Source organism: Tarenaya hassleriana, unplaced genomic scaffold (assembly GCF_000463585.1).
Source record: "Tarenaya hassleriana unplaced genomic scaffold, ASM46358v1 Cleome32, whole genome shotgun sequence".
NCBI classification, from domain to species: domain Eukaryota; kingdom Viridiplantae; phylum Streptophyta; class Magnoliopsida; order Brassicales; family Cleomaceae; genus Tarenaya; species Tarenaya hassleriana.
In genome coordinates this window covers 313,436-340,037 of record NW_010966372.1, presented here as the reverse complement: position 1 = coordinate 340,037, position 26,602 = coordinate 313,436, and the positions used below count along the sequence as shown (strand labels likewise).

The 26,602-nt window shown below is 40.2% G+C and overlaps 7 protein-coding genes and 2 long non-coding RNA genes across 20 annotated transcripts in view; 5 read left to right on the top strand and 4 right to left on the bottom strand.

Annotated features, from left to right (window-relative positions):
* Window positions 1-3,204, top strand: part of LOC104820809 — a 6,486-nt gene extending 3,282 nt beyond the window's left edge. The window contains exons 3-4 of one of the 2 annotated variants that reach the window (XM_019203389.1): window positions 6-1,152; window positions 1,384-3,204. In XM_019203389.1, coding sequence (XP_019058934.1) covers window positions 6-1,152; window positions 1,384-2,958 — 2,722 coding nt within the window. In that variant the 3' untranslated portion in view covers window positions 2,959-3,204. Of the gene's footprint in view, window positions 1,153-1,383 lie in introns of both variants that reach the window. The other variant, XM_010551426.2, reaches the window with a different exon arrangement.
* LOC104820810 lies at window positions 2,956-5,531 on the bottom strand. 4 transcript variants are annotated; one of them, XR_772979.1, is made up of 7 exons: window positions 5,312-5,531; window positions 4,513-4,790; window positions 4,233-4,434; window positions 3,978-4,066; window positions 3,583-3,703; window positions 3,332-3,414; window positions 2,956-3,048 (listed from the first exon to the last, which is right to left on the bottom strand). It is a non-coding gene; the product is annotated as an uncharacterized LOC104820810 (long non-coding RNA). The 4 variants fall into 4 exon arrangements; XR_772980.1 differs by having other exon boundaries at window positions 4,225-4,434; window positions 4,619-4,790; XR_772978.1 differs by having other exon boundaries at window positions 4,619-4,790.
* Window positions 5,532-5,749: 218 nt separating this feature from the next.
* On the top strand, window positions 5,750-8,564 carry LOC104820808 (ELMO domain-containing protein A). 4 transcript variants are annotated; one of them, XM_010551424.2, is made up of 11 exons: window positions 5,769-5,861; window positions 5,973-6,044; window positions 6,456-6,637; window positions 6,737-6,839; window positions 6,916-7,028; window positions 7,219-7,287; window positions 7,403-7,518; window positions 7,602-7,656; window positions 7,810-7,930; window positions 8,068-8,210; window positions 8,313-8,564. In XM_010551424.2, the coding sequence occupies exons 3-11, from the start codon at window positions 6,488-6,490 to the stop codon at window positions 8,412-8,414; spliced, it is 972 nt and encodes a 323-aa protein (XP_010549726.1). In that variant the 5' UTR covers window positions 5,769-5,861; window positions 5,973-6,044; window positions 6,456-6,487; the 3' UTR covers window positions 8,415-8,564. The 4 variants fall into 4 exon arrangements, with proteins under 4 accessions (XP_010549724.1, XP_010549726.1, XP_010549725.1 ...); XM_010551423.2 differs by having other exon boundaries at window positions 5,973-6,092; XM_010551422.2 differs by lacking the exon at window positions 5,973-6,044 and having other exon boundaries at window positions 5,750-5,861.
* Window positions 8,565-8,668: 104 nt separating this feature from the next.
* Window positions 8,669-10,750, bottom strand: LOC104820807 (protein GrpE). Its single transcript, XM_010551420.2, has 3 exons — window positions 10,427-10,750; window positions 9,484-9,999; window positions 8,669-9,100 (listed from the first exon to the last, which is right to left on the bottom strand). Exons 1-3 carry the CDS (start codon window positions 10,694-10,696, stop codon window positions 8,867-8,869), a joined length of 1,020 nt encoding a protein of 339 aa, XP_010549722.1. The 5' UTR covers window positions 10,697-10,750; the 3' UTR covers window positions 8,669-8,866.
* Window positions 10,751-12,463: 1,713 nt separating this feature from the next.
* On the top strand, window positions 12,464-14,425 carry LOC104820804 (probable lysophospholipase BODYGUARD 5). The gene is made up of 4 exons (XM_010551419.2): window positions 12,464-13,027; window positions 13,112-13,455; window positions 13,545-13,744; window positions 13,827-14,425. Exons 1-4 carry the CDS (start codon window positions 12,580-12,582, stop codon window positions 14,191-14,193), a joined length of 1,359 nt encoding a protein of 452 aa, XP_010549721.1. The 5' UTR covers window positions 12,464-12,579; the 3' UTR covers window positions 14,194-14,425.
* LOC104820806 lies at window positions 14,011-15,657 on the bottom strand. Of its 5 annotated transcripts, none has more exons than XR_772977.2 (4): window positions 15,063-15,657; window positions 14,859-14,916; window positions 14,425-14,735; window positions 14,018-14,107 (listed from the first exon to the last, which is right to left on the bottom strand). It is a non-coding gene; the product is annotated as an uncharacterized LOC104820806 (long non-coding RNA). The 5 variants fall into 5 exon arrangements; XR_772974.2 differs by having other exon boundaries at window positions 14,425-14,916; window positions 15,063-15,197; window positions 15,341-15,657; XR_772976.2 differs by having other exon boundaries at window positions 14,011-14,102; window positions 14,425-14,916.
* Window positions 15,658-16,881: 1,224 nt separating this feature from the next.
* On the top strand, window positions 16,882-19,716 carry LOC104821151 (beta-glucosidase 23-like). The gene is made up of 13 exons (XM_010551952.1): window positions 16,882-17,043; window positions 17,145-17,214; window positions 17,319-17,374; window positions 17,476-17,551; window positions 17,646-17,723; window positions 17,837-17,924; window positions 18,011-18,266; window positions 18,383-18,501; window positions 18,615-18,832; window positions 18,944-18,978; window positions 19,078-19,180; window positions 19,288-19,396; window positions 19,514-19,716. The coding sequence occupies exons 1-13, from the start codon at window positions 16,882-16,884 to the stop codon at window positions 19,701-19,703; spliced, it is 1,560 nt and encodes a 519-aa protein (XP_010550254.1). The 3' UTR covers window positions 19,704-19,716.
* A 372-nt stretch (window positions 19,717-20,088) lies between these two features.
* LOC104820802 (probable inactive beta-glucosidase 25) lies at window positions 20,089-24,325 on the top strand. The gene is made up of 13 exons (XM_010551417.2): window positions 20,089-20,442; window positions 21,204-21,273; window positions 21,769-21,839; window positions 21,954-22,029; window positions 22,123-22,200; window positions 22,292-22,379; window positions 22,466-22,721; window positions 22,844-22,965; window positions 23,056-23,273; window positions 23,358-23,392; window positions 23,481-23,583; window positions 23,729-23,840; window positions 23,942-24,325. Exons 1-13 carry the CDS (start codon window positions 20,287-20,289, stop codon window positions 24,165-24,167), a joined length of 1,611 nt encoding a protein of 536 aa, XP_010549719.1. The 5' UTR covers window positions 20,089-20,286; the 3' UTR covers window positions 24,168-24,325.
* On the bottom strand, window positions 24,305-25,953 carry LOC104820803 (AAA-ATPase At5g17760). The gene is made up of 2 exons (XM_010551418.1): window positions 24,953-25,953; window positions 24,305-24,857 (listed from the first exon to the last, which is right to left on the bottom strand). The coding sequence occupies exons 1-2, from the start codon at window positions 25,904-25,906 to the stop codon at window positions 24,336-24,338; spliced, it is 1,476 nt and encodes a 491-aa protein (XP_010549720.1). The 5' UTR covers window positions 25,907-25,953; the 3' UTR covers window positions 24,305-24,335.
* Window positions 25,954-26,602: the final 649 nt, after the last annotated feature.

The following is a 26,602-nucleotide window of genomic DNA, read 5'->3' as shown; positions in this document are numbered from 1 at the left end:
CCTGCTGAGGGCTCTTTCATAACTGCACAACCTTCACTTGAGGAGTCAGAGCTTCATTCTCTTTGCAGCTTGGCCGATGACCATCACCACAGAGAACCTGTGTATGATTCGAGTCCTCCCTCAGCTAGTAGATTCCCATCATTTTCCTCAGTATCTTCTGATAACCAAGTAGAGATACCTAAACAAAGTGAGGAGCAAACAGGAGAAAGTATGGATAAAGAACCTGAAGTGTATTCCGAATGCTCAGATCAGAAACTTTACGACCTTGAGGAAGAAGTTCATTCCACTTCCGCTGTGAATGCTTCTGATGAAACTGAATCAAGAACTGGCCAAGCTGTGGAGACTACTAGCAAGCACACCGTGGGAGAGGTCAGTCTTTCCGCTGTTGAGACTGGAATTGGTTGTCAAAATGATCCAATGGGTTCATCCCCAGTATTCGAGGACGCCCCAGTTAATCCATCTTCTCTGTCTTCGGACAAGGATGATGACGACGCTGTTGATCACCGTGAGGATAACGCCACTTTGTCTGACTCTAGTCAAGAGGATCGGGAGGAAACACATGAAGATGTCAAAGAGACAGCAGATACCAGAATTTCAGATAATAGTGTGTCTTCAGGAGACTTGGCATCTCCTACAGCAGAGGAAGCACTTAGGGAGGTTGAACATTTATCAACCCATCAGACATGTTCACTTTTGGACACTGGAGAGACAAGGGAGCACTCGAAAACTCCGGAAGACACACTTGATGTTTTGCAAGACAAAGCAGAAACGTCAGTAGCTGAAGGGACAACAACAAAAGAGGAAGAAGAAGATCCGAAGTTAAAAGGCCAAGCTTCTGTAACCTTTGATGCAGACATTCCAATTGACAGTTACTCTACATTGTCTTCTGGAGCAGTTGAGTATGTTGAGACACACTCATTTAACGAGGAAGATGTTCCACAGTCTGAACAAGATAAGGGCCAGTCATCGAATTCTGATACTAAGGCAGATTCTTATCTCAACCAGACAATGGACATCGAAGTAGACTCTGTAAATGCCAGTAACCAGAATGTGCCTTCTGAAGGAACATCTCCATCAGAATCAGATAGAGAACTTACCTGGTCAGATAAATCCGTGGTTGAACAATCAACTCTTGAACACAGAGAACATCAAGTAAGTCAATATAACTTGTCTCCTTTAATTGATGCATACTATTCAAACATTTGCTTATCTAATTTAGCATACTCGCTATCTTCTACTCGTCTCCCATTTGCTTGGAAAATCATATGTCATACACAAATATTATGGTGGCGAAGATAGCGAATCAATGGGATTAGTTGCCTCAATGCATTGAGACATCTATGACAAACATGTTTTCTTACAGTGAAATTTTGTTTATTGCAGCAACCAACTCGTACAGGCCCTGTTACTGTTGTCTTTTCCAGAAACATTACTTTCCATGAATATCACGATGCAGAGGAGGATACAACCGAGTTGTCTTGCTTGACTTCTGACTCGTCCTCACCTCCTCCAGAATCTCCTGAATACAAAACACCTATGGTTGGTGAAGGTAGTGGAGCAGAATTTTTCCATGACACCACTGCCGTAAATGAAGAGCTCGACCATGTATTAGAACCATTACATCAACCATTGGAGTTACATGAGACATCTCAAAGTCCTCCAGAAGTTATCAATGAAGAGGCCGACGAGATAAAGGAGATTGATGACGGTCTCTTGTCCAATCTTAACACGGTTGGAGACTTCGGTGTTAAGGAAGTTGTCACGAATTCTGAACCTGGGCCATCTACAAGAGAACCAGACACTGCTGCAGAAAGGACTGAGACACTGCCTGTTCTTGAAGCGAGATCGGTTCAAGATATACAATCTGCTTTCCAGCAGATCCACGAAGGATCTGAGGTTGAGGAGGTTATTCTTCCAAGCACCATTCAAGATCAGCTAGCACTGGAGACATCCGGAAATTCAGGAGAGATGAAATCAGAGCTAGAGGTTGTGGACGCTAGCTCGATGGAAGATCTAGATAAAGCAATGAAGCGGGCCTTGGAAGAAAACACGATCGAGCAACCTGAGTCACCTAAATCAGAGGATGGCTCAGCAGAAAGGGTGGAGGCTCTGCCTGTTCTCGAAGCAAGGTCAGTTGAAGATCTACAATCTGCTTTCCAGCAGATCCACGAAGGGTCAGAAGTTGAAGAGGTTATTCTTCCAAGCACCATTCAAGATCAGCTAGCTCTGGAAACATCCGAAAATTCAGGAAGTATGAAGTCGGAGCTAGAGGTTGTGGAGGCTAAGTCCATGGAAGATCTAGATAAAGCAGTGAAGAAGGCCTTGGAAGAAGACATGGACGAGCAAATCAAGCTACCAGAATCAGAAGATGGCTCTGCAGAAGTCAATGGTGCAATAGAAACCAAATCATCAGAGTCTTCCGTTGAAGAAAGATCTGTGGATACCACAAATGATCCTCTGAATGATGCACCTGAGGAAGAAAAAGAAGCAGCAGAACATGAAGTAATGAAGTCATTAGATGTTTCAATAGTTGAGGTTAGATCATTGGAGGAGCTTCCAAGACCTTCTGAATCAAAGGACAGGACAGATGCAGAAGAAAAAAAGTCATCAAATTCAAATGTTCCGTTCTTCGAAGCATCAACACTAGAGGAGGTTCCGGAACCTTCTGAACCAAAGGAGAGGATCACCACAGAAGTCACCTCTGAAAGAGCTCTTCCTGCAGTAGGCACTGATTCTAGTGACGTGACAGCATCCATTGCCGAAGAAAGAAGCAATCTTGTGACAGAGGAAGCGAAAGCTGAGACTGTCACAGTTGTTGAGGCCACTGCACTTAGTCCCAAGCCTAAAGAAACTTCAGAGAATTCGGGTGAAAGCATTTCAGAGGGAAAAAAGAAGAAGAAGAAGAAGTCGGAATCTGATTCTTCCAGTTCCAGCTCCAGCTCGAGCGACTCGGATTAAGCATTTCAACTTGCAAATCATAATCTTCATTCCATGGTGATGATAGGCATTTCAGAATTTTTTGAGAGTGTGTGCTTATCTTATTACTTCCTGCAGAAGAAATACCGTCAGTTTTGTACCGAGTCTTCTTTTTGTTGTGTGTTTTTTTAAAACAATTTTGTGTGTTGTTATTTTTTCTCATTGAGCTTATGTTATTTATTGATAGGTTTGACTGATTTGTATCTCATGAAGGTGTTTTGTGGTTCATTTTCTACACCAAAGATTTTGCTTCGGGTCTAACCTAAAGTTTTGCCAACAACCGAATGCATAACTAAAACTATATTCTGCACTCCAAAAATGCAATACAGAACAAAAGGAGACAGCAAAAACTTACAAAACTCTGTACACAGTCTCTATGGTTTCTGTGTTCTGCTACTGCTTGTGTTTCTTCTGTGCAGGTTCACTACCACTCATTCCCTATCATTAAATTATCACCATAACGTCACAACAGTAGATGGTTAGGTTTTTAGGGAGATCAATCCAAATAGCCCATGACAGAGGACTATAAAAACTGATGATTTGCTTTAATATGAAGAGAGGTTAAGGAAGAACAAAAAAAAAAAAAAAATCGAATAGAGAACTTACGGAGCTTGAGAGTTTCTCGCTGATGTGAGTTAATAGACCTCAAGACAGTTTCGAGTATATCCATGGTAACTTTAAATTTGACTTCTGTTTCTCATGGAGGTTGCTCTCTGCAATCTTCCAGCTTCATGTTAAAAGTGAAGGAGTCAGTAATGTCGATATGGTCCAAACTTAGCCAAGTTTCTAAGAAATTACAGGCCGGAGTTCTGGTGCAACAGATCTAAGCATATTTTAGGGTTCTTGAATTCGGCAGTCTATTTGATATCAGGCTACAGGCCTACTTCTAGAATAGGTGATCATATGACAAAAGGGTAAACTATGTGGTTTAATTAACACTGTATATGTAGTTCATGTTAAGAGTCTCATTCTAAGAAAGAGAGTATAACTCATATTCATACCAAGAGGCTGTCAATTGCCACTCTGTCAACAGGCTTAGATCTGGGTTCTCAATGACCCACTTTATGAATTTGAAGCTTTGGACTTCACCCTGTAGAAAGAAAACAAAGCGGCACATGAGAAAATCCCATCGATATCAGCAATCTTCTATTAAAATTCTGTATTTTGGGTGATTCGAGAATGATGGGTGAGAGATAATTAAGACTATAGTTATCACTCGGAGTAGAAGTAGCTTTGCCTTTAGCATACCAAACTACCTGCAGTACCAACAACATTTTGAAGAGGCATCGAACAAGGATGTAAGACTCCATGGTCACTAGCATTAACTGATGCAGAACGATCAACGTTATCAGAAGTAAGATACGGAATATGATGATCTTGGTAAGCCAACAACGCTGAACTTTGTGACGATGGAAGGGATAACAAAGGGTGGGATGAAGGTCGTGAAGGTCTTGAAGGCTGCATAAAGCAACCGTCACAACATAACAACACAGCTTAGAAAATAGTAGGAGAGACAGAGAGAGATAGATAAAATACATCATCCAGTGTGAGCAGAGTATCTCTATCCTGAAATGGTGGGAGCCAATACACAAGAATCCATTTTTCTTATTCGATTGATCTAGCTCTTGGATTTGAGGGATACCTGCTCCTTGCATAGTTTTTCCTTCCAAGAACGTGTGTATTTATGCAGCACTCGCACTAGCATCTCTTGCAAGTCAAGCGATAGATCAGGTGGCAAGAGCTTTTAGAAGATCCTCATTCGTGATGCTTTCACGTGTGCATTTCCGGATAAGGGAGCGAAGGCATGCCAAAACCTAATTGTCAGATTTTTTTTAATCAGTAATCAGTAATATGTCCAAACTTTTCAACCTTGACATGGAATCATTGTTTTCATCCGACAGAAAACCCATCTGAATTGCGCTAAATGAAACAAGCACATATGATACTGCTATTTTCCGAACTAAATTTGATTTTTCAATGCGAGCAAAAATCTTTGACAAAAAGTTGGCCCATGAAACTCGTCTGAAGAGTGCAGGTTTTCCTTCATCCAACACACACTTATTATAATTTGATGGAGTGCAGGGGTGGAGACATATAAGTTGGAAGTTTTACATAAAATTAATGCGAAAAAGAACTTCTAACTCGATCTTCTCATCGAGGAAAGAGAATTCTAAATTTCTGAAGAACCCATCATGCGATTTCGACAATTGATCAAACCAAGTACGAAATCCATGTTTCAACACTCGAACGAAGAAACCCAAATCCCCCAGCACAAACACAATAATCACACCACAAAACCAAACGAATGATAACCCAAGGAAACAGAGCGTCTTACAGGGTCGAGTTCTCTGGCAGAGGAGAGTCGCAGAAGAGATTGGAAGCTCGATTTCTCCGGTGACCGGAGACCCATTTTACGAGTTCTCCACAGCGTCGTGATGATCTTCTCCAGCGATTCCTCCGAAGTCATAGACGATAACTTCAGAATTTGCGCGTAGAGGTCGTGACTCGTGATCTTCCATCTCCCTCCCTTTTCTACCGTTGGAATTCAAGTTCAACAAAATGGGGGTTTAGGGTTTGTGAAATGCCACTTGTTTATTAATCGCACAAAAATACCGAATACCGTCACCAAACCGGATGGTACATTAACTAAACCAAAACGCAAACCGGATACTAAACCAGGTCCTAGTTTAACGTGTCCACACGTCGGTGACGGGTAAACCCGAATAAAGCCCCAAATATATATATAGGATTCAGCAAATTCTACCGTTTGGAATTTGCTACGAGAGTTTCCTTGAGAACTTTTTCGGGTTTTTCAAATTTCGTGGGCTATTCCTACCTTTCTCCGGAAGCACAAATCCTCATCTTTCCATCAAAATCAGGGTGGCGTAAGAGAATCGACCGAACCCATTCTTTTGATTCTCTTTTTTCCTTTAGTTTTTGTTTCATTATCTATGTTGACTCGTAAAATTTTGGACTTTTGATTTTGGCTTATGAAGATTCTAGACTGGAGGTGTGAAGTTGAATCTGCGATTTGGTGCTTTCAAGCGATTGTGGTTTTTCTGGGTCTTGTAGGTGGTTTTTTTCCGCAATTGAGGATTAGGGTTTCTTCTGACGAGGTCTTGTTCTGTTTCGTTTGCTGCTTTGCGAAAATACAAGATTGCCAATTCCTGTTGAGTTTTCCTTAATCTGATTTCTTTGGGGCTTTTCGGGTCAGTTTAGCGAAATTTCATTCGCATCTTTAATTTTTCTTTTTTTTTGTAATAGATTGGCGTTCAGTTTGTACTACTGTTGATCAGTTTTGAGAGCAAAACTTTCGTGGAATCTAAGAACTTGAACATGTCTTGGGTGGATAAATCGAGCAAAATTGAAAACTTCTGTTGGATTTTATCCACCAACAAATGAAAGATCTAAACTTGACGGTGACACCATTGAAATTGTCTCAATTTTTCTTGCATTTGTTTAATTTGCTGGTATTACAGTGGTCAATCTGCTTTTTCTATTGCTCTACGCAATGGCTTCTGCCACTTTGAGGAGACGGCTTCATCATGGAGACGTGGACGGTAGGAGGTACGAAAAGTATGACACGACCGGCGGCTCTGAAACCGAAAGTCTCAGCGAACCGTTATTGGGAAGTAGTTGCCGTAGAGACGAGTTCAGTGAGGTCAGGGGGGTTTGAGTGTTTTCCCTCTCGATTTCAAGTGGTGTGCAATAGAAGGAGAATAACCTTTTTCTAACCCACGAGCCATGGTGTGTTTTTCAGGATCGTACTCTTGAGGAAATATGGGATGAAGAACAGAAGAGACAGCAAGTCCACTGGACCTTGATATTTTCTCAGCTGATTGTGCAATGGGCTCAATGGATAGGTTTGTTGTCTTGTTGCTACCTCTCCTTGATGATATAGTCGGAGGTTGTAATTGAATATCGTTCATGTTTTTGCAGCAAATATTGTCTTTGGATCCGGATCACTTGTCGGGAGGTTCTTGCCTCTGCATGCTTTTAGTCGAGTTGGTACAGGTGGGAGGCTTCTACCATCCACCCTTAGTCCTTTGCAGGTATCTCTCGATTGAGTATAATGGAAAAAGCTGCATCGTATCTCTTGATCCTCACATTTTCATGTTAATGTTCCGGGTCTAATTCGATTATTTTCATCGTAGTTTATGATTCTCTCATTTCCAGCTTTACATGGTCAATATGAGTCTGTCACTTATGATGTGTATCGGTCTGAATTTTACCTCTTACTAGGAAGAAAGGTTGAAGAATCTTCAGCGAAGACTAGAAGTCCCATTTGATGGATCTCGAACTGAGCATCAGGCAGGTTTTTCATGATTTGCTTCCTACTGATTTTTAGAAATCTACCCTCAGTGTCATATCCCTCCCATTTCGTTGACTGAATTTTTCACATCTGCTTCTCTGTGATGTTTGACAGGATGCGCTTAGACAATTATGGCGGCTGGCTTATCCACATAGGGAACTCCCACCTCTCAAATCTGAACTCTGGAAAGAAATGGGTTGGCAAGGAACTGACCCTTCAACGGATTTTAGGTATGACGACATAACTTCATTGTATTAAAAGTTCTTCCTACTTCTTCTACATGGCACTTTATCGATGACCGGTTTGTATACAGGGGTGGAGGATTTATATCACTGGAAAACTTAATCTTCTTTGCCAAGACTTACCCGGTCTGTTCTGCAATCTTTATCTCACATCTGTATCTCAATTTTCTCATGCCCTCTTAAGTGGCCGACGGATTCTCTTGTGAAGTGAAAGTTACTTCTGACACAAGTTTTCGTTCCGAACGATTATAACAAGGAGTGTGTAATTCGTGACAACAGGAGTCATTCCAGAGGTTGCTGCATAAGCAAGATGGAACAAGGTCCGAATGGGAATATCCTTTCGCAGTTGCTGGCATCAATATCTCGTTCATGCTGGCACAAATGCTGGATCTTCAATCAGGTAAAAAGGTTGAAATCCCTCAAGAAACGAGCGGCAAACCCGACCATCACTTACATTACGGTTTCTGGATTTGTGTATCCTTCATATAAGATTAAACACCAACCCTGTAATGGTAACCATGGTTTTTGTTTCTACAGGGCAACCGTCCTCTGTAGCCGGGATAAGGTTCTTAGGGTTTCTTGAGGAAGAAGAAACAGCTTTCGATGACCTTTACTGTTTAGCTTTCCAGATGATGGACGCTCAGTGGCTTGCCAAACGAGCTTCTTACATGGAATTCAACGTAAAATCATCTTTTTCCTTGCCCAATCTCCAGTCTGGTGTTTGGTTATGGATTCCGGTTATGTGTTACATGTTAACCGGAATTCTGGTTCGGTTTTTGCAGGATGTTCTCAAATCGACGAGAACTCAGTTGGAACTTGAATTGGCTATTGAGGACATCTCGAACATCAGAGACTTGCCTTCTTTCACTTTACTGGGGAGATAATCTCCATCTTCCTCTTTTTTGTCTCTTTTTATTTCTTCCCGTACTTATATATGATTCTTGGAAATTCATATACGAATATGTAACTTTTTCTCGAGGAAAAGTTATTTGCTAACACATGCATTGATGCATATACAATAAGCTCATTACATCTTCCTGTATTTACATATGATTCTTGGAAATTCATATGCTAATATATAACTTTTTTTTTCGAGGGAAATTATTTACATAAAGCTTAGCATCTATGCGCATATTCAAACACGTATATATTAGTTTGATGCTCATAAGTCATAAGATGAAACAATCCAACAATTTGACAAATTCTAGCATGTTTCTCTCTCTCTCCACCAATTACGAATGAGAATGTACCAATAAAATGACAATAACATGACAAAACTGCTTGAGTTACGCTTTTTTTTTCTCTACTCAAGTGTGGTCTGTCTCTCATTCAAGAATCAAGATGAAGTAGCCGCCGCTTCATCTTCCCCTTCTTTGTTACTTTCTCCGGCCTCTTCCCCTCCAGGTTTCTCGTCTTCTTGATGAGCCTTGGCTGGTCCCGGACCAGCCGATACTTTCACCATTGAAGGCCGTAACAGTCTATCGCCCAGCATGAACCCTTTCCTGTATTCTTCGAGTATGATCCCCTCTTCGAACTCCGATGAATCCTCTCTCATGATAGCCTCATGTTGCTTTTACATTTGCCCAAGAGAAAGCAAAGAACATCACAGATGTCAGAAATCAGGACTCAATTGCAAAATCAAGAAGCTTCAACAGTCATTTCCCCCCCGGGAGATATGACAGACAAGTGAGATTTCTACTTCACTGGCATTGTGTACAAGTAAACATAACCAGCAACATGATGAAATTTTGATAAGGTTTTGTGTCATAATTTCTCCCTTCCATCTGACTATCTTGCCATGTAAAATTCCACTGCGTCTGATCAAGATTCGTCGAGATATTAAAAATCTGTTTTTAAAGTGCCCATCTTCAATGCTCAGGACAATTGCTTATCTCTAACAATCCTAAAAACAAAAAGAAGTAGCTTTTATGGGAGGAGAAGACATGAACTTACCATTGGATCAAATTGCTTTCCGACTGTCTCGACAGGGACAACGCCGAGCGAACCCAGAATTTCTACAAATTGTTTGTAAATGCTCTGGTAGCTGTTAGTGATTTTCTCTTCTCCCTCGGACTCCACCTTAATTTGGGTCTTGGCCCTCTCGAAATTATCCAGAACTGACAATAAATTCTCTACAACCTCGCCTTGAGCATTTGACACAAGGGAAAGCCGTTCCCTCTCTGTCCTCTTCCGGAAATTGTCAAAATCAGCACTGATCCTAAGAACCCGATCCCTCTCCACCGATAATTCATCTGATAAAGACGCTATTTTCTTCCCAAGCTGTATCTTTTCATCTTCAATGGCCTTTAAAGATGCCTCTATCTCAGCAACCTTGCCTTCATCGTTGTTAGCTAGAGCTTCCTTATACGATTGAAGCAATGCCATTACAACTGATGCTTCTGCTTCCTCAACTTCTCTGCCCTCAGCACTGGCGTCTTCACCCTCGACTCCAACAGCACCGTCTGTGTCCTGCACCATAATTTTTTCCAATCAGAAACCAGAAGAAAAAAAAAGCATTACGATTTACAGAGACATGATTGGCGAGTCAGCGTTCGTTGGCACCAAATTCAACTGTTTCAATGTCAATCTCCATCTCCCATCTTGAAAGACATCCTACTCATCCATACCAGCTAAGCCCGAGTTTCCAATTCTACGTCAGGCACCTGAATCGCCTGAACACGAAGCCTTTTCGCATCCATCTATTGCATTCATATGGAACTTTGTCCGTTGGACAGCAATACCGGACAAAGATTCAAACTTTAAGCAAAGAACAGCAGAGTTCGAAACCCCCATATCACAAATCAAGCAGCGAAATTTCACAAAACCCTAGTGTTAAATCCACAGTTCCCCGTATACAGGAACCAAACAAAATCAGAAATGAGCTAAAAAGCGATACCTTGATTTCGGGTTCGCCAGCTTCCGCCTCCGTCTCGGTGGTCTCGGTCTCTCCAGACGCAAATCCTACGAATCTTAGGAGCCGGAGAGACTGCCCAGAATCAAACCGGAGAGAACAAGAAGTCCGGCGAGAGAACGAGACTCTGGCGACGGCATCTGAGATTCTTCCTCCGGCGAAGGAGACGCAGAAGGGCTTGAAGGGTACGAGGTCGGGGGCGTGAAGCGGCGGAGAAGAGAGGCGAAGCGACGGCGTTTTGAGGAGAACGGCCATGGAGTTGGAAGAAGAGAGGGATAAGGAGGCGAGACGGAGAGTTTCCCGACGTGAGCTCACGCGAACGCCTTATGTTCTCTTTGTTTGGTTTCTAGCCGTTGGATGATATCCTTTGGTATGCCGATCGGACGGTCATGAGAGAGTTCCTGGAATATATAGATGTTTTAATGTTTATATATATTTTGGAACTCTTGTAAGAAGATTCTAGATTATTATTGAAAATTTTCGAGCTGTTTTGTTTCTTCCTTTGGAGTTATTAATTTATATGTGCTTTATATTTCGAACTAGTCTCTAGATTATATCAAAATATGGATAGACCGCCTAACACACAAATGAAATGAAGTGAAAAGCCTAACGCTTTAAAATAGTATATGAATATAATCAATGAAGAGTGTAGTTGGAAAAATTATAAGAAAAAAAGTATATCTCGTGTGTCTAATATTTTAACATCTTTTTCATTTTTTATTAATTGTATCTCGTCAATTTTTAAATTTTCAAATTATATCAACGGGTAAGATTCAAACGTTATATATAATTTTAAAAAAGTTTCTAAAAAATCATCAATATCTAAATTATCTATCTCGAATAATTTTTAAGGATATGTTTTTAAAATGTTTATTCAATACTTAAATATAATAAAATTTCCATACCTATCTTTTTTTGATTAATTATAATACAAAAAATAATCATCAAAATTATGGTTTCTAACAATCTCGTGACAATATGACCATCTTTTACAATCTCTCTTAAGGAGATAGATAATCATATGATCATCATCACGATACATATACACATGATGACCTTACGGTCATTTTTTGTATTATACATAGGAGTTATTCGTATTGTCAATTTTTATTTTATATTAATGGAAAAGTAATTTAAAAATAAAATTAAATAAATCAGGTCATGTGACAATGGCAGTCCACCCTTGAATACTCTAGGAATGGAAATGGATGCAATGGACCGCTACATAACCCTTCTTCACCCGCCGTTGAAATCTATCCTTAGAATTAACTTTTTTTTTTTTATCTAAAAATAGTTGGATTTCGAGAAATATAATCAAATCAAACAAGAAAATACGGATCCAAGATATTTGATCTGTAAAATAATTAGGTTTAATTTCTGAAAAAATGTAAAAAAATTGAACCTATTTTTTAAAATATTATTTATAAAAACGAAGCACATATTATGTAAGTTTTGCTAACTTACAAAATCCATTATAATGATGAAACATGCTTTGATTTTCCCCTCTTTTTCCAAAACAGTACGCATTTAGAAACGTCGTCTCTGAGTTGTGGATAGCTGTTTAGTTTGATTAATTGAAAGAAAAAATAAAAATGAATTATCCTAATATCAATAAATCAAATGCCGTCTTGTACTAATTATTAAATAAATCATAAATATCACATACATATATATATATATACATATAATTCTGTGTATATAAGTGTTGAATTAGTTTTATTTAATAAAAAAGAGAGATTAATCCACCGTGAATGAGAAAAATATCTCATCTCATGCCGATTTTAGTCAACGAGTCAAATTAATAAAGGTAAAATTAAGAAAGAGAGATTAATAAACCGTGACTGAGAATGAAAAAAAAAATCTTAGGCCGATTTGAGTCAATGAGTCAAACACCGGTTCTAAATCCAAGCTGATAATATCCAATACGTCATGTCAATTTTATTCATGAATTTGACGATTCAATTATATATAATTTAGCATTTATAACAATACGAACATGGACGTATACGGGCTCCTCCCATGCAAATATATTCTCTCTTTTTTTTTATGAAAGCAAATGTATTCTTTGTTGCACCTCCAGCCTATAAATCCTCCCTTAGGACTCTTCCTTCTCCACACACCCTCTCTCTCTCTGACCGATGAGTGCTTCGAATTTTCCCGGAAAATGGGTGTCGGCGATCAACGCCGCGCCAACTCGGGCCGTCTTCATGTTCTTCGACGTTCTCGATGAGCTTCTCTGCGTCAGTTTCAGATTACTCGACGAGTGCTTGGAGGGAAAATCCAACTCGTGTTACTGCTCAAAACCTGTAGAGAACAAATACGAGGATCCCGAGTTCTTGTCCGAAACCCTCTTCCGCAGGAGAAACTTTCTCAGGGAGACCAATCTCCTCCGTTTCGCGAGGAAGCCAGAGCTCTCCAAGAAAATGGGTCTTGTTCGTTTCCTGAGAAAGTTTCTTTTCCCCGAGAAAATGAAGAGACGCGGCAGTGAGCCGGCGAACCGGTGGTCGGATTGTGGATGCAAGAACTGCGTCTCCTGGACCAAATCCGATAAGCTCAATGTCGTGGTTAAGCAGCCATCATTACAAGGTAAATACCTTATAATCAAACCTCGTCAGAGCTGTTTCTTTTTCCTTTTCTACGATCACGACAAAACGTTTAACGTCAAATCAGATTTCTTGATGAACAACAAACCGACGGAGAACGTAATCCTCATACATGGATTCATGGGGTCTTCATCGTTTTGGACGAACACAGTGTTGAAAAACCTCTCAGAACATGCAACAAGCAACTACAAATTCTTCGCGGTTGATCTTCTCGGATTCGGTGATAGCCCGAAACCCAGAAACAATCTTTACACGTTGAAAGATCACGTCGAAATGATCGAGAAATCGGTGATTTTACCATACGGATTGAACTCATTCCATGTCGTTGCCCACTCCATGGGATGTATCATCGGTGTTGCCTTAGCTTCAAAGTACTCCACCATTGTCAAATCCGTTGCTCTGGTGGCTCCGGTGAGTAAATTCCAACCCTTGATTGATTATTACATCTCGCCGTCGCGACTAAAAGATTGATACTTTCCTCTTGCCCTCGAATTCCGAAGCCATACTTTGCCAATTCAGAAGGCGAAGGAGCAAGTTTAGGTGTTCTTGATGTCATCGCTGAGAAGAAACTATGGCCTCCTCCTGCATTTTTCACGGCCGTGATGTCTCGGTACGAGCATGTCGGCCGCTGCATCTGCTTCATTATCTGTCGTCACCACCGAATATGGGAGAGAATCATCAAGATCATAACGTGGAAAAGGTATAGAATAAAAAAGATCAGTTTTTTTTCATTTCCATGGTTTTATACATATAGAGTGTTGATGATATTTTAGGGTTTTCAGAAGCATATCGCCGATGATAAGGGACATGACGAAGCATACCCATCACTCGGCGTGGCACAGTGTGCACAACGTGATCTGTGGAGGGGCGAAATTCACGGATAGAAATCTCGGCGTTCTTGCGGATTCCGAAGTCAGGATCCACGTGGTGCAAGGGGATCTCGACGAGGTCGTTCCTCTCGACTGCATTCGGAACATGAAGACAAAGTTTCCGACAGTAGAAGTTGAGATTGTCGCCGGTACCGATCACCGTACAGTCATAACCGGTAGGAGAAAGGCCTTCACTGCAAAACTGGAAAGTTTATGGGATTCTATTGAAAAGAATCAAAATGGCAGTTTGGCACAAGGAAACTTCATAACGAGTTCCTGATGCTTCTATTAGACAATAACAGTGTAATCACAACACGGTAATGTATATCTCAAGTAGTTCTATCTAAGATGTAACAAGTATGGATTCGTGGAACGTAAGTAGTTCTATCATTTTGAGCAATATACGATACGAATCAGATATCCTAGGAACTGATGACTATGAAGACAAACATTTCATATAAGAAATGGGCAGATCAAAAGGCTTTTGATCATTGGCCAAGAGAATGTTTACCTGTTGCCACCGTCGAAAACTCTCCTCAAATTGATCAGCTTTTTTCGGTTTGAACACGGAATTCTCCACTGTATCTACGTTATATATACCTCGAGCACATTACAGTGAAACAATGGAGCTGTTTCTGTGTCTCTTGGACCAGGAGGCGAGTTTTTCAGTTTGGTATATCCAAAGATTTTACCTCTCTGGAGAGGTTTTTATTGTTTGGAACACCAAGAACAACTTGGGTTATTGTAACGGATGAAGGAAGATGGCATGGTGACAATAAGCTTGTTCCACTTTGGCTGCTGCCATGAAAGAAAACCTGAGTCCTGTTTTTTTTCCCATTCGATGGTATCTGCTGTTATGGTCTGCTTGTTCATATCGTCAATAACATTGTATCACCAATTAAAGATCTGAAATGCCAGAACACGAAGAAGTAGATGTGTAATAACCTTTCCAGGACTTATGTCTCCGGTTTCTTCTGCCTCAGCTTTCATGCTCAGACCGATCCTACGACGAGGAAAACAGATGAATCGTGAATGAAATGTTTTAACTTCGAAAACTAGACATAGAACTCGATGCTCAGCCATAAAGCATAACATATAACCACAAGAATGAAAATGCAAATCGGTAGTCAACCATCAACGTGCTATTACCCAGAATCCACTGAGTGAAAAACTTCCATAGACATAAAGACGAGGAATTTGCCCCCTCACCGGCACTTGACGCTTCGACAGGGTTCCATGGATTCAAGGTTTGCAGCAATGTCCGCAACACATCCATCTGTGATTCTATTAAGATAAACCATTGGTGTTATTCCCATCAACTACACTCCGAAAGTATTGCAAAACACGAGCTTGAAACCCAAATCAACCAATTCACAGCGGAAAACACTAAATTCTTCTCATGAGAGAAAAGGGTCTTCAGCATCCACCTGAACTTGACGGGAAACGAATCATTTCTCGCATTATAGAGAGCTCACTCTGTACCCTCGAAGAACGACCGGGAAAACTGGTAAAGTTTCGGCCTTTCCGGGCTGCAATTAGGGCTTCATGGTCGTAAAGATTCGCAATTTCGAGAAAATTCGGCGGCGAGGAAACTCACTTGAGTGACATCTTCGGAAATATTAACTGTTTCTTATCAGCTCTTCTCGGACTTCTTCCAGAGTTCCCTGTTCCATACTTCGATTACGTCTTCCACGACAGTAGCGATGGGCGGACGAACTTTCCCTCTCGACTTCGACCTCGTCCCGGTGAGGGGTTCTTCACTCAAATGACCCAGATGGGTCGCATGAATTTCACCTGTACACCAGAAAAAATATAACACATTTTTTTCTCCGTAAAAAGACGAAATTACCCTTAATGAATCACGATATTTATCCGTTCGAAAACAATTTCGTTATTACGACTTCGTAATTAATTCTAAATATAGTTACAAAAAGGTGGCAAAAAAAATCATACCTCTTATTTTAGTTGTATATCAGTTATATGTTAGTCGCAAAAAGGTCGTAAAAAATAAAACGAAAAGGGTATTTTGGACTTTTTCACCCGAAAAGTGGGTTAAAATTGAAAAAAAAAATTTTTTTTTTTGGAAGTGGTGTACCCTGAAATTGGTGTGAAACAAGTAGGTTATTTGGGTAATTTTCCCCCCGGTGATAGACTTGGCGACGGAGAAACGCAGTCGTTTTGTTTTTTTTATTCGACGTTCAATTTTGTTTTTACTTATAATTTTGGGATTTATTTAGTTTTGTTTTTCTTGGTTTTTGAAAGACGACGACCATTAAAAAATTACTGTTTTACACGTTATAGATTTAATTCGTTTGTTAAGAACAGATCAAAAAATATATATTTCTAAAAAACATTAAGATAATGTTTTAACATTGTTGTCTTTTGATAAATTGATGAATCTTTTTTCCCCATGCAATTCGTCTCTTTTCCCTAAAACCACATTTTCAAAATATATTTTAAAAGCCGCCATTAACAGATAACAGTAATTGTGATTTGTAAAAGTTGTATACTATATATCACGAAACGATACTGCAAATAATAATAATAAAATAAAGAATCATAAAACGACCCGGAATCCATCACATACAGTAAAAATTGAAGGATACAGAGACAAATATTACATTAAAATACGCAGCCGTAGAATAGTAAATGAAATTCTTTGTGATGTTTGGTCAACCATTGCACGCATAAATGCACACGTGCTTAACTAAAAGTGGCACTAATAACAGTCCAAATCTAGCTATAGTATCATGTAATCACATAAAGATATAGGATGATAATTTTGAATACTATAAAATCAAAATTTTCAAAATTGACCACCCGTATTACATTAGTGTTCAATGCATCATCTTTTGGAGCCTCTACTCTATATAAAGAGCTCGCCCTTTTCATGCAGAGATATCCATCCATCCATCCATCCATCCAAGTTTATATCTTATAAAAAAAAATCCACATTTCTTATAATAAGATGGCGTTTGTGTATTGGGGTTTGCTTTTGTTGGCTGCGATTGTTGGCTCTTCAGCATCCGCTTCTGCGTCGGATGGACCCATATGTCCTCCGACCACGACTCTTGGTCGGTCGAGTTTTCCCCAAGGTTTCATGTTCGGTGCTGCTTCTGCTTCGTTCCAGGTACGATTAATAAAACAAGGGTTGTATACAATCGCACATATATATGTATATATATGATATATCATATATGACAAATGGTAAATGGAATTTGAATGTTTCAGTATGAAGGTGCCGTTGAAGAAGGGTGCAGGGGTCCGAGTTTGTGGGATTATTACACTCTTAAACATCCAGGTTAATCTCTAATCACCGCGCTAATCAGTGCTCAATAAATTCATTTTATTTTATATACAAAGAGAATGAGTTTAATTAACGAGGTCGAGGATGTTTGCATGCAGAGAGAACAAACTACGATAACGCAGTCGAAGCGGTCGATTTCTACCATCGTTACAAGGTATTATATATATATTTATTTACATTCGTAACTAATTAAACAATGAGGTTACTATTATAATTATACGATGTGTTTAGAATTCTCTTCATGATATGCCGCAGGAAGATATTCAGTTGCTGAAAAAAATGAACATGGAAGCTTTTAGATTCTCTTTCTCGTGGCCCAGAATATTCCCTCGTGAGTATCTGCATGAAAAAAAAAACATGGATTCTGTTTTTTTTAACCATGCACGTACTCATGATTTTCTTAAACGTTCTAAAAAAATAATCAGATGGAAGAAAGGACAAGGGAGTTAGCAAAGTCGGCATCAAATTTTACCACGATCTCATAGACGAGCTCCTTGCCAATGGTGACGTCTGTAGTCTTATACATATACATATGCATATATATATATATATATGTATGTGTATTTATGTGTAATTAATGATATAAACTTGCTAATACAAAGCACAAAACATCCAGGAATAACACCTCTAGCGACTGTCTTCCATTGGGATATCCCTCAAGATTTGGAGGATGAATATGGCGGATTTCTAAGTGAACGCATTGTGTAAGTTTTCAATCGTAATTCATACCAAATGCATCTCATGCGTGCATTAAATCCGTATATACGTATATATACATTTCGATCGACAGGAAGGATTTCGTAGAGTTTGCAAACTTCACGTTCAACGAGTACGGCCACAAAGTGAAATACTGGATAACATTCAACGAGCCATGGGTGTTCAGCCGAGCCGGTTACGATATAGGGAAGAAAGCTCCGGGACGATGCTCCGAATACGTCAATCAGACGTGCCTCGGAGGAAACTCGGGTTACGAGCCTTACCTGGTTAGCCACAACCTACTCGTGGCTCATGCAGAGGCCGTGCAAGAATTCAGAAATTGCAAAAGGGTATAATTAAGCTAACAGTATATATATCCATATATATAAACGTGTATATATATATACTCGATATGTGCTGATCGACTTGTTGTATCGGATGGGTATGTGTATATATGTATGTATAGTGCGAAGGTGGGAAGATTGGGATTGCGCATAGTCCGGCATGGTTCGAACCTCATGATCTGGAGACAAGTCCACATGCCAATGCTTCAGTTGAAAGAGCTCTCGAGTTCATGTTGGGATGGTACGTACCTCCACCAATTTCTTATGGAATATATCAACAAAGCCATTTACCTCATATATATATATATATATACACACACACACTATATGGGTTGAATGTGATTATGTGGACAGGCATATAAACCCTACAACGTACGGAGATTATCCGCAAATCATGAAGGATCAAGTGGGAGATCGATTGCCCAAATTCACGGAAGAGCAGAAACAGAAACTGAAAACCTCGACAGATTTCGTGGGGCTGAATTATTACACGTCGTATTTTGCAGCCTATAAGGGAGCGGTCGACCCAACAAAGCCAAGTTGGGAGTCTGATTCTCTTGTAAAATGGGAACGTAAGCTTCAGTTCTTTGTGTTCTCCTATAAACAAAGTATATACCAACACATAATTCATTTAATCTCTTTTATATTTTCTATTTTCATTTAATTTATCGTCTATTTTTCAGCCAAGAATGTGGAAGGGTTCAACGTTGGTAGCAAGGTACTTAAACAACCGACCCAAAAACATGTTATGTCTCTTTTTAATAATTAACTAATATTTTGTTACGTTTATTTTTTTGTGTATAATAATGTATTTCAGCCTTCAACAGCAACACTTGCGGTCTATGCCAATGGGTTAAGAGAGCTTTTGAAATACATCAAAGAAAGATACGGTGATCCGGAGGTTATCATCGCAGAAAATGGTTAGAGACTAAGTATAGTTCATATATTATATATTCTTTATACAATATAGATGCATGCAACTACTTAAGAGAAAAATTTATATATTTGGACCGATCATTATCGTTAGGATACGGAGAGAATTTGGGAGAAAACGACAAACTACCGAATGCGCTCGCCGACTACAACAGGAAATATTATTATCAGAGGCATCTCTTAAGCCTACACGAAGCCATTTGGTGAGTAAATTTAGACTTTAGAGTATACTTTTATACGTGTATATATATATATATGTATGTACGTATATACTCTAAAGGGTGTACGATATATGATGAGTTTGCATGGATGGAATGCAGTGAGGATAAGGTGAGAGTGACGGGGTATTACGCGTGGTCGTTGTTAGACAACTTCGAGTGGCAAGACGGATACGCGACAAGGTTCGGACTTTACTACGTCGACTACAGAAACAACCTGACCCGTCACCGGAAAGAATCCGCCAAATGGTTCACGGAATTCTTGCTGCAGGAGAAACGCGACGAGCTGTAGAGAGGAAATCAAATATGGATAATAAGATTCTTTCTTTCTTCTTTTTGTGTTTGTATTGCAAGATTGTTGAATTCTTTATTTATTTCCTTTTCTATTTTCAATAAAGATGTACTTTTTTTTTCTATATCTTTAACATTCGTCTTCGGATTTATTTTGATATTTTTTCAAACGTGGATGGGCGAGTCGGGTTCAAACTCGTTCCGAGTTCAGTTACATCCAACTCGGAAAAATCCTGTACCGAATTACAAAATTTAAATCAAATTCGATTTCAGTTCATCTGAGAATCCGATGGGAAGTGAAGTTGACGTGCGGCTCATTGATTGCCCAAAACTTAGTTTGCAAGAAAATGTTCAGACACGTTATAACTGACAAGACAAAAAAGAAATTAAAAAACAGAGAACCGACCTATAGCGAGAGAGAACTTTCATGACTCATAAACAATCTTCCTTGCTAAGTATCGGATCAAGAAATATCAAGATCGATAAGATAATATTTGATCTCAGCCTACATTAAATACTCGACACGATCGTCTCGTGGAGAGGACAGAAACCCGGAATTTGAAAGAGAGAACGGACGAAAAAAAATGTTGAAAAAGATCTTCTTTTTGGGTTCGGTTCTGGTTCTGGTTCTTGCCGTCGTAGCTGCCGCCGGAGAACCGGTGTGCCCGGAGTCGGACAGTCTCGGACGGGGAAGCTTCCCCGATGGTTTCATGTTCGGTGCTGCGATTTCTGCTTTTCAGGTGCTTACTCTCTTTTCATCTTCTCGAATTTTCCACTTTTTGTGGATAAAGTCTAAATCTTTTGAACCGACGTTGACCAGATTTTTCCGGCGACTTTTGGTCGCCGGATCTACTCGCCGATCATCCCGCTTCTCGTAGATTTGTCGCATCTGTAATCTGTATATGTCGTCTGCCATGCCCACCTGATGTTCGATGTTTGCTCTCTTCACTGTTTCTCTGTAACAAAGTTTCGTAGATGCGAGGAAGAAATTAAAATTCCAAAACCCAGTTTAGGAAGTCCACTCGCAGGTCTTTCCTGGTCTAGATTCTTGATTATGACATAACTATGAGTGAAATCACGAGTTGGGGGGGCTTAAAACAGGGAAATTTGAAATTATTTTCTGAATTCAGAACAATAATCCTTTATCAGGGGATTAGCAGGACGAATGAACTTTTTTCTTGGGGGCTGGCTTAAAAGGGAAAATTGATTGCTCTGAATCCCCGATTAGGACATAAGGAAGCATGCTATTATCTTGACCAAACCCTGAAAGGATCAGTATTTTTGTCCTCAAGCAAATTCTTGAGATGGATGGCTGAATCTTTTGTAATAGGAGGGACCTTCTATTGAGGGTTTGAAGGATGCTTGGGATTTGTATATTTGTATGTGCTTATGAACACTTCTACAAGACTTTGGTTGTGAAATGATGCATTTCTTGTTCAATAAACAAAAAAAAAAGGTTAAAGAAACTGTTCCCTAATGTGTTTTTTGGTTGTCTGAACAGCATGAAGGTGCTCCTGAAGAAGGCGGCAGAGGTCCAAGCATATGGGATTCATTTGTGCTTAAACATCCAGGTGTGCTCCTCTATCCACTCTGAGATATTATATGCTTAATGCGTGCCTTTTATATAACGAAAATCGTATATGTTCACCTTGTGGTGTGCTTCTCCCAACCGAATCTCGATTGCTAAAAAAAACATGTGAATGTTCAGATTGTGTGTATGAATTATTTTCACAGGCTGACCGATGATAATTTGATCATTGTCCACTGCATTCTCTGCAACTTGAAATATCCAACCAATGTGGATCATTGCATATGGGTTCAGGCCTTGTTGTTTTCCATTTTGTTGGTGCTTTTCTATCTTATTATTCGGTTAATTTCGTGAGCGATAAAGGAGAATTTTAGCCATATGAAACTAACGGATTAAACCGAGAATCGTCCTTGATGGTTTGATGTTGAGTCTACCACACATCCATTGTGATTTCAGGCGTATTCTTTATACTTTTGATGATGTGTGATAGACGGCATGACCTACCTGCCTGCACTGGTAATTTTAATTTGCTCTGCAGAAAGATACAATAACCCTGACGGCAAGGCCCGGGACGGCAGGCTGGGAGTTGATTTCTACCATCACTATAAGGTATGAAGTTAATAATATACGTTGTCGGGCTATCAACTTGTCGAATTCAAAATAATCGTTAACAAAAAAAATTATAAACGGATTTCGTTTGATCAAGTTATTAATGTGTTGCAGGAAGATATTCAGTTATTGAAAAAGTTAAACATGGATGCCTTGAGGTTTTCCATCTCCTGGCCGAGAATATTTCCTCGTAAGACTTAGCAAAACATTCCTTCGGTTGATTATTCTTTCACATATGAAAAATGGGCTTACCAGTTTGTCTTGATTTATCTGACATAATCAGATGGGAGAAAAGACAAGGGAGTGAATGAAGCAGGAGTCAAATTTTACAACGACCTAATCAACGAGCTCATAGCAAATGGTTTATACCAAATCTCATTATCAACTCGCATCGGTTTTGTGTTTCCATGCTCTTTACTCGGTTAATTAACGTTCTTGATTGCATTGAGCAGGAATAACACCTTTTGTGACCCTTTTCCATTGGGATGTCCCCCAGGGCCTTGAAGATGAATACAACGGTTTTTTGAGTAGCCGCATAGTGTAAGTTCTTTTTTCTGCTTTCTATATATACGGTGATCGTTTTTTTTTGTATGGATACTTAAATATGGTTAAAATATCGTGTATAGGGAGGATTTCCGGGAGTTTGCAAAGTTTGCTTTCGATGAATATGGTGATAGAGTGAAGCATTGGGTCACTATAAACGAGCCTTATGAGTTCAGTCGTGGTGGCTATGACACGGGAGAAAAGGCTCCGGGACGATGTTCCAAATACGTCAACGAGAAATGCCATGACGGGCAATCTGGACATGAGGTTTACACTGTTAGTCACAATCTCCTCTTGGCTCATTCCGAAGCTGTGGAAGAATTCAGGAAATGTGAAAAGGTAACATACGGAACCTTATGCATTTGCAATGACATTTCCTAATGATCTCATTCTTAACCCAACTTATAATTCTGTCTATTGTTTCGGTCCATTTATCATTGATAAGTTGATAACCACTGCAGTGCAAAGGTGGCAAGATTGGCATTGTGCAAAGTCCCATGTGGTTTGAACCTTACGATCCGAAATCCACTTCACCTCCTCCGCAGGAAATAGTTAAGTCAGCCCTTGATTTCACCTTAGGCTGGTGAGCAAATTATTATTATTATTCTTATGTCTCTCTTTATGATTAAACAAAATTACCGATATAAATGAGTTTGGATCGGTTTATATGAAGGCATATGTCCCCTATAACCCACGGAGATTACCCACAGAAGATGAAGGACAATGTCGGGGAAAGACTGCCATCATTCACGCCTGAGCAAAAGCAGAAACTCAAGAATTCTTACGATTTTATCGGTATCAATTACTACAGTTCTGCATTTGTTGCTCATGTAGCCGATGTGGATCCACAGAAACCGACATGGGAGGCCGATTCTCGTGTTCAATGGCATTGTACGTATTCTAACCGCAGAATGAATAGTAAATTTTTTTTAACGAACTATTCTCATTCTGCATTTTTTTTTGTATTACCTGCAGTGACAAACATCGATGGGTACAAGATTGGTACACAGGTATATATGTATGGGTATATGCATGTACGTATTGTTTTGTAAAATTTTCATGTCCGTACTGATTGGAATGTCTTCTGTAACGTTTCAGCCTCCGACAGCCAAATTTCCAGTTTCTGCGGATGGTCTGAAAAAGATCTTGAATCACATCAAAGACATCTATGGCGACCCAGAAATCATCATAACCGGAAACGGTAAAAGTTTTTAATGGGTTTATGAACATTGATGTTGAAGAAATCCAAGAAACCACTTGCTTGCTGATTCATATACAATCTCAAAACCATATCGGATTTAGACACAGATTAAATCTTTTCCATCTTCTGCATTGATATGATCCAGGATACAAGGAGATGCTTGGAGACAAGGATGGACTTATCCCGGATGCGACCAGTGATCACAACAGAAAATACTGTCATATGAGACATCTTATGAATCTGCATGGAGCTGTCTGGTGAGTTTCTTTTTTGGTGATTCCATATCTTTCTCAGACACCATCTCAATTTCTATCTGTTGCATTGTCTGAGAATCGATTAAACCTCGACTTTTTGCCAGCCAAGACAAGATGAACGTGAAAGGGTATTTCGTGTGGTCGCTTATGGACGGATTTGAGTGGGAAGACGGGTTCGGGACGAGGTCTGGACTGTACTACATAGACTACGGAAGCGACAACTTGACGAGGCATGAGAAGGCGTCGGCGAAATGGCTCTCGAAACTTCTGGAGAAAGACCCGAATTCGATCCGTTCGAAGGGAGCTTCTGATGCCAAGAAGGAGCTATAAATGAAGGCTAAATGAAAATAATCCCCTCAGAGAGTCGATGTTATAATACGATACTGTAATTATATGTTTGGTCTTTAACGTGAAACGCATGCAAGCCGTGGAGTTATGTTATATATATATATATATATATGTTGGAGTTAATAAAAATATCTTTCTCACTGCTTTTTATTAACACATAAAACTCCAAAACAGAACAAGTTTCTTGATTTTTCTTGAACTGCTCTTTCTTGGAGTCGTGTCAACCACTGAGTTACAGTTAGGTTTTTCTTGGATCTTTGATTCATCCTCTTCTTTAATCTTCTCTGATTTATCCGCCTCTCCTGTCAATCTCTTCCTCTCAAGAAACTTGATCAGATTCTCCAACGCGAAATCGGCGTCCTCGCTCTTCATCAGCTCCTCCGCGATCTGGGCAGGAGTCACTTTCGCTCCTTCGATCGTACCTTGGATCCTGTCGTAGAGACAGTGACCGTTGTCGCTGCAGGGAAGTCCCAGGTAGTTCGAGGCTAAGGTCTTGAACCCTTGGAACGTGCAATGGCCCATGTAAATGTGCATGTCCATCCTCCCTGGTCGCAGCAATGCCGGGTCGAGCTTTTCCTTGTGGTTGGTCGTGAATATTATTATCCGTTCGTCTCCACAGCTCGACCATAGCCCGTCTATGAAATTTAGCAGCCCTGATAACGTCAATTGTCCCTACATACGTACATATACACACAGAGGTTGGAGAAAATGCATCAAGAAAGTTAGGTTTTTTCATCATTTCCATTCAGGGTTCAGGACCGACCGACCTGAACATCCACCCGGCTACTCCCCTCTTTGGAATGAACCCTGTTGGGAAGATCCACTGCACAATCTATGTCTTCAACGACGAGGATGGACCGGTTATGGGTCCCGAGAAGCAGTCTCCTGAGGTCGGAGTCACGCATAACGCCGGCTAGTTGCAGATCGTAGACATCAAACTTGAGATGATTAGCCATTGCAGCAACCAGACTGGACTTCCCAGTTCCAGGTGGTCCGTACAGCAGGTAACCTCTCTTCCAAGCTTTTCCGACCCTTTTGTAGAACTCTCTTCTCTTTATAAACCGATCAAGATCGTCGATCACGGTCCTTTTCAGCTCGTCGTCCATGGCCATGGTGTCGAACGTGGACGGGTGTTCGAGGTTCACGCATTCCCATCTGAGGGAATTGAGAGTGTACATCTTGAGAATCCGTCTTCCGTCTTCGATCTCCTTGGCCTTGCTTAGGACATGCTGGACGTAAGAGTTCAAGACAAAGTCCTTGTGTTTCTTGTCGAAGCTCAACTCAAAATACTCCTTGATGCTGTCTTCGTTGTCGGCTTTCTTGTCGCCGCCATTGGTGACGAACCTCCATTTCAGCTCGATCCCTTGGTAGAGATCTGTGACGATCTCGCCGTTGCTTAGAAACACGTTGATGTGTTTATCCTTGGGCCCTTTGGCTATCCTAAGCGTGGAGGCATCAGGGCTTATCTTGGTCGAGAGATAAGTCTCGGCAGCGTCGTAGATCTCGTTGTTCATCCCCCAGGCGTCGCAGTCGATGGTCAGAGTAAGGATCGATGACTGAGAACGGAGGAGAGAGCGGAGGGTGGAGACGACGAAATCTTGGACAGGACGAGGGATCATGTCGAAGAACATGGATCGAATCAGCATAATGTAACCCGCCAGTGATGCGTAGGTGGTGAAGATCGAGGAAGGAGAAGGAAGATCTCTGAATAAAGACGACATGGCTTTTTTTCTCTCTTTTTGTGTTTAGAGTGTGCGACCAGAGGTTTATATATATATATGTTGTGTGATATGATATGATACTTATTAGAAGCGAAAGCTTCGCCTCTAAGACTGTAATGTAGCGTTCATGATCACGTCTTTGACCAATGAATGTGGAAAATTGGGGAAAAGGTTGAAACTTTAACAAAATTTCATGCAAGTTTCCCCGAAAGTTTCAATCTTTTCTGGTTTTGGATCTACGCGAATGGGTCATATCTTATAATAGTTGATGCTTGACCCACGAAGACCAATGTGCGGTCATCCTTTCTTTAATGTGTGGTCCACTTCCTTACCAAACGACAAAAGATTTCGAGTGTCGCACTTCGCTTTTGCGCATTTTATAAAAGTTTTCATGTGATGAGTTTTTGTCGGATTCGGACTTGGGCCGCATCCGGTCGAGCGTCACGTCAGCATCCTCAGTGTCCACTCTTCTTCCATGTCCGAGAAAAAGAAAAAGAAAGAGGAAAATATCTGCATGTTGATTTATGCAACCAGAATCAGAGTTGCCAAATATTGGAGACATAATTGGAAAAAAAAAACATCAAGAAACAAGATCAGGCAAAGAACAACATGATAAACGAAGATCTTCTCTAAAGCCTATAAGTTATAAGAACGACGAGAAAATTTGCTCAGAATCCTTGTCTCTCTTAGCCAAGA

Bases quoted from the DNA above. Each gene is read 5' to 3' on its own strand.
- LOC104820807 (XM_010551420.2), bottom strand. From the start codon at position 10,696: ATGGCCGTTCTCCTCAAAACGCCGTCGCTTCGCCTCTCTTCTCCGCCG. The intron at 10,000-10,426 runs GTATCGCTTTTT...ATTATGGTGCAG, and splicing joins CTGGCGAACCCGAAATCAAG to GACACAGACGGTGCTGTTGG. The intron at 9,101-9,483 runs GTAAGTTCATGT...CAAATGTAAAAG, and splicing joins GAAAGCAATTTGATCCAATG to CAACATGAGGCTATCATGAG.
- LOC104820804 (XM_010551419.2), top strand. From the start codon at position 12,580: ATGAGTGCTTCGAATTTTCCCGGAAAATGGGTGTCGGCGATCAACGCC. The intron at 13,028-13,111 runs GTAAATACCTTA...ACGTCAAATCAG, and splicing joins TAAGCAGCCATCATTACAAG to ATTTCTTGATGAACAACAAA. The intron at 13,745-13,826 runs GTATAGAATAAA...TAGGGTTTTCAG, and splicing joins AAGATCATAACGTGGAAAAG to AAGCATATCGCCGATGATAA.
- LOC104821151 (XM_010551952.1), top strand. From the start codon at position 16,882: ATGGCGTTTGTGTATTGGGGTTTGCTTTTGTTGGCTGCGATTGTTGGC. The intron at 17,215-17,318 runs GTTAATCTCTAA...GTTTGCATGCAG, and splicing joins TTACACTCTTAAACATCCAG to AGAGAACAAACTACGATAAC. The intron at 19,181-19,287 runs GTTAGAGACTAA...CATTATCGTTAG, and splicing joins GGTTATCATCGCAGAAAATG to GATACGGAGAGAATTTGGGA.
- LOC104820808 (XM_010551422.2), top strand. From the start codon at position 6,488: ATGGCTTCTGCCACTTTGAGGAGACGGCTTCATCATGGAGACGTGGAC. The intron at 6,638-6,736 runs GTCAGGGGGGTT...TGTGTTTTTCAG, and splicing joins GTAGAGACGAGTTCAGTGAG to GATCGTACTCTTGAGGAAAT. The intron at 7,519-7,601 runs GTATGACGACAT...GTTTGTATACAG, and splicing joins GACCCTTCAACGGATTTTAG to GGGTGGAGGATTTATATCAC.
- LOC104820803 (XM_010551418.1), bottom strand. From the start codon at position 25,906: ATGTCGTCTTTATTCAGAGATCTTCCTTCTCCTTCCTCGATCTTCACC. The intron at 24,858-24,952 runs GTCGGTCGGTCC...GTACGTATGTAG, and splicing joins GTAGCCGGGTGGATGTTCAG to GGACAATTGACGTTATCAGG.
- LOC104820802 (XM_010551417.2), top strand. From the start codon at position 20,287: ATGTTGAAAAAGATCTTCTTTTTGGGTTCGGTTCTGGTTCTGGTTCTT. The intron at 20,443-21,203 runs GTGCTTACTCTC...TTGTCTGAACAG, and splicing joins CTGCGATTTCTGCTTTTCAG to CATGAAGGTGCTCCTGAAGA. The intron at 23,274-23,357 runs GTACGTATTCTA...TATTACCTGCAG, and splicing joins TTCTCGTGTTCAATGGCATT to TGACAAACATCGATGGGTAC.